The 8221-nt window shown below is 43.3% G+C and overlaps 1 protein-coding gene across 3 annotated transcripts in view; it reads right to left on the reverse strand.

The window, feature by feature from the left end:
• The window catches only part of Prkce (protein kinase C epsilon), a 559250-nt gene that overhangs the window by 197956 nt on the left and 353073 nt on the right, over positions 1–8221 (reverse strand). For all 3 annotated transcript variants that reach the window (XM_029558628.1, XM_029558629.1, XM_008823069.3), the window contains 2 exons: positions 3212–3354; positions 749–845 (listed from right to left, as the gene is read on the reverse strand). In XM_029558628.1, the coding sequence (XP_029414488.1) occupies positions 749–845; positions 3212–3354 (240 nt within the window). The remainder of the gene's footprint in view (positions 1–748; positions 846–3211; positions 3355–8221) is intronic.

The raw sequence follows: 8221 nt of genomic DNA on the forward strand, positions 1-8221 counted from the left end.
GTGGTACCCCCCACTGTGTAGGAGCATCCAAATAGGAACAAGCCCCAAAAACACGTGAAAAAAACACGCCCCCCCCCCCCCCCCGCCACCACAGTGCTGTGAGGTCAGTCCTCTCCGTGGGTGCATGCATCTCTTCCCAAGGATTATGGGACCCGCCATCAGAAGAGGAGCCTCCAGATGTGTGAGTCCCTGCTCAGTCCCACCATCTCAGACTTCTGCAAACTTAGTCCCACGTATATTATGCCTGCAGAAATTATGGTCGCAGGCACACTTAAACAGAAGGAAAAGGTGCAGCCAAAGAGGAGAGTCAGGCCTGGAGTTGGCTCCTCCCTACTTTTCTTTAAATTCATCTTTCTAGTCCCACCTACCCACCCAAAGAGCAGGAGAGGAGACGTTCTCCCTAACTCAACTGATCCCAGGTTTGGGGTACCATGGTTAGAGTTAAGGAGGAGTGTGGAACTCAAGGGAGTGTATTGGTATACCTAGGGTGGGACTCCTCTAGGGCTCCCTACACTTGAAACTAGGGAGAGAGTTGGGGGAATAACAAACTGTAGCATCATGCCCCTCCCTCCATCTAACCCTAGCCCAGAAAGAACTAAAGGCAAGCATAGTTAGTTGGTGCTAGCCCTCAAGAAAGCCTTGTAGCAGGAAAGAGCAACTATCATATGGACAAAGAAAGGGTGTGAGGGGACCGGAGGTTGCTAGCTGTGTTGGCTAACAAATGACAGAGAAAATCTAGGAGTCTCACCCTGGTCACAAGGGGAGGTGGGGGCGGACTTGGATCGATCATCCTCGGATGGGGAGTTCCCAGAAGTCGGCTGTGGGGATTCGGCACCAGCAACGAGCTAGAGAGAAGGGCAGAAGATGAGAAAGTCATCAGAAAGGATGCTTCTGAGGTCAAAAGCATCAAGATACATGCAGAGGACCATAAGGGGCCCTGAAGCACAGTAGCATCCATCAAACTTAGAGCATGTGCCTCAGGCCTCACGTGCCAGTTCAAAGAAACAAAAACAAAACAAACCCAAGAGGCTGTCACTGGCTCAATGTTTATGCTCTCCAAAGACAAGTGTCTTTTTAAAGCCAAACTCAGTCCCACCTCTTCAATAAAGCTCCTCTCTGACCATCCATGGGATGCAAGTTCTCTCACCAACTCAGTCAGGTGCTGGCTGACTCTACCATTTGCTTGGTCTTTATTCACGATCTTATTTATCTTTATATCAACAACAGCATCTTCAGGTGCATATTGTGTGGGGTTCTCTACTTAGGCAAACTGTAGGTTCTTTCAAGCTAAGACTCTACCCAGTACTTTCACTGGCCCTAGTGACTGGCACAAAGGAATATACATTAAACAGATGCCCAATAAATATTTTCAGGTGTATTCAAGTCTGTTGGCATGTTTTTGGTGGAAGACGCCAGTGAATTTGTTTCCTGGCTTGGTGCTGACATGTGCACTTTAAGTCCTCGTGTAGACTTTGAATCATGAATATTCTCTTTGCCATTGGTCTTCCCATAGTCTTTTCTAGAAAAAGATCTCACACTCTTGCAAAGACCATCTAGCTTCTGATCAAGGTACTCCTCCCCTAACCACCATACTAAAAGCTACCACTTGGCTTGTCCCAGCTTTGATTCAGGACTGTCACAGGAGTAAAGATGGCAGGAATATGCTCCCTCGGCCTTTCCTCTGCCCCTTCCTGCATATCTCCATACTGGCCTCTTCCACCAGGTATCTGCAAATCCAAGCCAGGTAGATAGCACCTGCGTCACCAGCGCCACAGACCATGTAAATGTAGGAAAGAATGTAGGCACTGAGTTTCCCTTTACCTCTCTTGTGACAATGGAAGTCTCTGTCTTACTTTAATTCTAGCAAGGAAAAAAATAATCACCTGAGAAGGGCTCTCTGGTGCTCATCAATGTGTGTGACATTGTCACCACAGTTTTTACATAGCTTCAGTGGCCCTAGTGTTCTTGGCTACTGACGCTCTGCTTTGCAACTCCAGAGCCCTGAGCTATCGACTAAAGTCTCATTCTACCAGTGGGATTCACAGAACTTGGGGGAGTCACTCAGTGTACAAAACTCACAGTTATGAGAGGGATAATTTCTGCAATGCTTGGAAAACAGCTTTTCTGATTGGGAAGACAGAACAAGACCTTTAAAAATATGAAACTAATCTAGCCCTGCTCATTATTAGAAACAAGTCTTTTCTGGAGGAACCATTGAAAAAACACATGCAAGTTCTAAAACCAGAAGAGTGGTAAATGTAGGCCTCTTGAAAGGTACCTCAGCTCAAGTTTAGAGGGAGCATTTACGAGTGAAGAATGTGAGGCACCTAGAGCCAGACTTGCTCTTCCATGAGACGGAGATGTTCCACACCTGATAGGGAGGACCACACACCAACACCCCCGCCCCCCAGCAGGGTTGATTCTGCAGCTAATGTAGCTCTGGTTCTCTCATAACCTACTTTCCAAAGACCTCTTAAATTTCTGGCATCATAGCTAAAGCAGAGTGTACTATAGATGCATACTATGGAAACTCTGTTTCCATCTGTGGGTCCTGAGTAGCCAAAATAGTACTTCGGAAAACATAGCTCTTTCTAATAAGAGTCAGAATGTCACATGGATACATAGGGATTGTATTTCTAAAGAAAGACCCAGAAGTTTCATGCTGTGGGTTAACAATTTCCCAGGCATTCTGGTGCTAGAACTGGCACAGACTGTGGCTTGCTGCCTGTAGAAGGATCTGGGCCTGTCCCTGCACCCATTTACCCTCATTATAACAAGAACAGGGCCAAGTTCAGACAGGGCTATAGGCAGGTGAGTCTGCTTCAGTGTCTAGAGTAATGTGCTTTTTCCAGAAGGGTCTCCAAAGTCCTCATCTCAAACCTCTTTTCTCTGATAAAGTTTTTATTTTTGTTTTGTACAGTCTGAACCCTGGGTTCCATGTACACTGAGGAAAGCACTCTACTACTGAGCTGTACCCCAACCCATATATACCTCTCAAGACCTGCTCTGTCACCCCCTTTACCACCTCAAATTTTGAGGTGAAATGAGACTTTCATGTTACCTGTTTGGCCTCTTTACCTGTAAACACTATTTTTAGTAAGATACCTAAACCCAAGAATCTTATCCCCTCACTCCAGAGCATTCTCAGGAATCTGGCCCAAAGATGACAGTCCAGAGAGAACTTGAGAAATACCACCGAACGGCCATCTACCTTTTTCCTCCTCTGGCCACTGTTGGTGATTTTGTCTGGAGTGACCCCAAGGTCAGCCAGCACTTTGGCAATTCCTCTGGCGTCTACCCCACAGTTGGGAGCCACATTGCTCTCACATCGACGGTGAACATTCATTTTGCAGACTGTAAGGAAACAGGAAAGACATCTAAGTGTTCGTGCCTAAAACATCATCTTTTTCAAATTATAAAAGTAATGCGTGTTTATCAAAAAGAATTCGGAAAATGAAAAAAAAATAGAAAATGAAAATTACCACTCATCTCATCACAGAGAACTAAAACCATTCTTCAACCACCTTGTAGGGAACCACTGTTTCTAGTCATTCTCTCTTCATATATGAAATATGAATAAACAAATGTCACATTTGCATTTTCTTTCAGGAAACAATATTGCTTCTATAAGATCAAAATTGATTTCTCTGAAAAAAGTTTGTATTCAAGGCTCAAATGGGTTCCATATAGGTGGTCTGCTCAGCACTCCGTTGTGGATCACATGCAGACAGTGCCCGCCAAGGTAATTATAGGGAGGGCTCAGCAAGCTTCCAGCAGGACTAGGGGAAAACAAACCACCTTGAAACAGGCCAGAGCATTCTACCCTTCCTAACCAGCTCTGCCCTGGGGAGCAGCAATCTTATTCAGCAAGCTTCCAGCAGGACTAGGGGAAAACAAACCACCTCGAAACAGGCAAGAGCATTCTACCCTTCCTAACCAGCTCTGCCCTGGGGAGCAGCAATCTTACCAGAGCCTGAATGACTGGGTCTTATCAGAGCCCAACTGACCCTGGGGAAAGGAAACATCCAACTCTAGCCCACTCCAGCCATCCCATCCCACCTAAGGCCAGGGGAGGCCGAGAAGCTCCACAAATGTCACCCTCCGTAGGCACAAGCTGACTACAAGATTGAGTCCTGCACATGGGCATCTTACCATTGCACTGTGCTCACTGCCATGCTTTCCCCCAGTACATCATATCTGCCTAGCAAAAAAATTATAAAATAACCTAAAACACAAAAACTAGTCTAAAGAGACAGAGTATCAGAACTAGACTCTGATATGGCAGGGAGGCTGGAATTTTCAAACTGGAAACTACGGTCAATATGCTTTGAGAGAGGCTGAGGGAGAGAACTGTAATTGAGGGGTAGGTTTAAGAAGTTCAATTTCTAGCTGGGCATGGTGGCGCACGCCTTTAATCCCAGCACTTGGGAGGCAGAGGCAGAAGAATCTCTGTGAGTTTGAGGCCAGCCTGGTCTACATAGTGAGTTCCAGGCCAGCTGGGGCTACAGGGAGACCCTGTCTCAAAAGAAGAAGGAGGAGGAGGAAGAGGGTGAGGAGGAGGAGGAAGAAAGGAAGAAGGGAGAAGGAGAAGGAGGAGGAGAAGAAGCTGTTGTTCCATTTCCATTATATTTCAACTTCACCAAATTGTAGAGCAGGCCTATAACACATGGGCCTTTGGAAGACATTTAAGATCTAAACCATCACACATTGTTTCACAGTGCTTCCCCCCTCCCCATGGTGCTTATTTTACTTAATGATGTTTGCCAAGTGCAAGAGTAGTGATGCTGGCATTTGACAGCATATTGTTATAAATGTACTGTCCTATTACCAGTTATTGTTATTAACCTCTTATTGTGCCTAATTTATAAACTAAAATCTATCACAGGCATATGTATAAAAGAAACAGCATATATAGGGTTTAGTACTATCTACACTTTCCAGCATTCACGGGGGCTCTTGGTCATAGTTTCTACCATTTCTGTGGCAGATCAGTCTTCTCCCTTATGGCACAGTATATTCAAACAGATAAAACTTTAGAAAAAGGAGTAAATACAAACTTACTTACTCCAATGACAAGGAAAGTCATTGGAGTAAAAGACAGCCATTATACAGTGATAAACAAGTCGTTTCCTGAGCTAATTAGTGTTTGTCAACTTGACACACCCTGGAGTCGTCTGAGAAGAGAAAGCCTCAATTGAGGAATTTCCTCATTATACTGGCCCATGGGCATGTCTGGGGGGCATTTTCTGGATTGCTAAATGATGGAGGAGAGCTCAGCCCATTATGGGTACCGCCATCCCTGGGCAGGTGGTCCTGGGTTTATAAGAAAGGCAGCTGAGCAGAAGCAAACAGTAAGCCACATTCCTCCATGGTCTCTGCTTCAGCTTCTGCCTCCAGGCTCCTGCCTTAAGTTCCTGATTTGGCTTTCCCTGATTACAGACTGTAAGATGTAAGATGAAATAAACCCTTTTCTCCACAAGTTGCTTTTGGTCAGTGGTTCATCATAGCAACAGAGAAAGCAAACTAACAGAGTTCCCCAAGTAGACAGAATCCCTCGTGTGTATGCACCTAACAAGACAGCATCAAAACATATCAGATAAAAAATGAAAAATGATGATCCTCACTATTAGAGCTGGAGACTTCACTACTCTGTCAGAGAGGAACAAATTTCCAGGCAGAAAAATCATCTAGGAAATAGATGAACTCTATAATAATATCAACCAACTGAATAGAATTGACATCTATTGACTTTTTCACCCAACAGAAAAATACTCATTCTTTTCAAGTTCATATGGAATGTTCGTTCTATTTACTACATGCTGGACCCAAAATGGCTTAAAACACACACACACACACACACACACACACACACACACACAAACAAAACAGGAAGATGTGACTTTGCATCCTGGCCTGCACACACCAGCTGATGAGGTAACTGAGATTGCGACTGGATCTAAGGGCTACAGCTTGAGAGATGGCTCTGTGAGATCAGCAGTGGCCATGGAGATACCCACGCTTCACTGCAGCTCTAGGCTGGAGCATGCTGTATGCTAGAGCTAGTGAAATGAGGAGTGGCTGGCCTAGTACTGCCAAATGGACAGGAGACTGCAGGTCCAGGCCTGGAGCCATGCCCAGGATGGGTCTGAGGCTGGAGTCAGAGTTGTGGAAGGGCTCCAGGCTGTAAGAGCTGTGGCAGCTGGGAGCATCATCAAGCTGCCAGCTCTGTTCCAATGATACTGGGAGCAATGCCTCACCCCACTCCACTACTTCAAGAACCCCAAATAGCTGTATTGCAAAATCCACAGCTTCTTCCTAGGAATTCTTCATAACAGCTGAGTGGATAGGGTCCAGGAGAAGAGTGAGCTTTACATCAAATTACAATCTCAGGAAAAAGAGAGAGGAATTGTGTCCAGCAGGGTAGTATATGTGAACAATTACCTTGATAGAGGGTCACTGGCTTCCACACAAAGCTGAAGTTCTCAGGAAGTAAAGTCATCAAGAAAACACAGCACTTGTGGAACAGGCATTGACTGGACTTAGAGGGGTCTTGTTCACAGTGTGAGCTCTAAATCACTAGATTAAAATCTGTTAAACTTTATTTTTTTCCTAAAGAATTAATAGAAATTATGCAATGTCTGATTTCAGACAATGAAAGCGAAGTAGAAGTCGGTAACACAAAGATAACTGGGAATCACCATCAGCACACTGCTGAGGAATGGGTTAGGTACAGAAGAAATCGCAAGAGAAAGTTTAAATATTTTTAATTGAGTGACAAGGAAAATACAATGTAGAAAAGAAAAAGGCCCTAAAATCAGTAATCTAAGCTTTTATTTAGGATACAAGAACGAGAAGCACAAATTAAATCCAGAGTAAACAGGGGAAGGCAAAAATTAGATCGAAAGCAATTTAATTGAAAATAGGAAGTCAATTGAGAAATAACTTGTTCTTTGAAGGATCCGTGATGTCAAGGAACCTCTAGCAAGGGAGGGAGGGAGGGAAAGGGGTGGGGGAAGAAATAGAGAAAGAGGAAATACAAAATATTTTGTTGTTTTTATTGCACTGGGGCTCCAACCCAGGGCCTGGTGCTAGGCAAGTGTTCTGTTGCTGAGCTATACCTCCATCCCCCACAAATTCTTAATATCTGAAATAAAAACTATCAGAATGAAAGACACAGTCTTCCAAAGCTCACATAAGAAGAAAATACAATAGGAATAGCTGTACACCTAGAAAAGAAGTTGAATCAATAATTGATAACTAAACAGAAAACACTGGGATAGAGTGATTCACTGGTAGAGCCTACCAAACATTCAAGAAAGAAATACTCATTCTCTGTAATCTCTTCCAGAAAACGGAGAGGGACTACTTCTTAACTCATTTCATGAAACTCTAATATCAACATAAGAAAAGGATGAGGAGAACCACAGATCAACATCTTTTGTGACCTTAGATGCAAAAACTCTCAACAAAACAATAAGAAACTGACAACCCGCAACAATACAGAAATAAATTCAAGCTGACAATGAATAAAAAGAATTATATGTCATGATCCCATGGGACTATTCCAGGTATGCAAATTTGATTCAACATCTGAAAACAATGAATGAAATTATCAGATAAAGACTAAAGAAGAAAATCAGTCTTATGAATAGGTACAGAAAAGCTTTTGATAAAACCCAACACCCATTCATCATAAAGTATCTCAACATCTGAGAAACAGAAGGGAAGTGTCTTAACATAATAAAGAATATCTGCAAGAAACTCTGTTAACACCATACTTAATGGTGAGAAACTAGAAGCTTTCCAAAGACAAAGAACAAGGGTTCCTCTTACCTATCCTTGTTATACTGGCGATCCTAATTAATGCAGTAGTACAAGAAAAAGAAATGAAAGTCAAGCATGTTAGAAGAGAGGAAAGAAAACTACCTTTGTTTGCAGAGGACTTCAATGTCTCTGTAGAAAATCTGAAAGAGTTGATGATAGAGAAGAGAGAAGGGGAAAAATGGGGAAGGGAGAAGGAAGAGAGGGAGAAGAAGGGGAATGAGAGGAAACGCTCCTGGGTCAATAATTGGTTAGCTTAAGACAGAGTGAATATAAAAAAATCAACTGCTTCTCACTGTTCCAGCAATGAATAAATTAATTTTAAAACTAAAACCTTTGCCACTTACATTATCACCCCCCAAATTATATAGCAGCCCTAAATATCATATATATATATATA

The sequence above is a fragment of the Nannospalax galili genome, unplaced genomic scaffold, assembly GCF_000622305.1.
Source record: "Nannospalax galili isolate Female #2095 unplaced genomic scaffold, S.galili_v1.0 scaffold286, whole genome shotgun sequence".
Classification (NCBI taxonomy): domain Eukaryota; kingdom Metazoa; phylum Chordata; class Mammalia; order Rodentia; family Spalacidae; genus Nannospalax; species Nannospalax galili.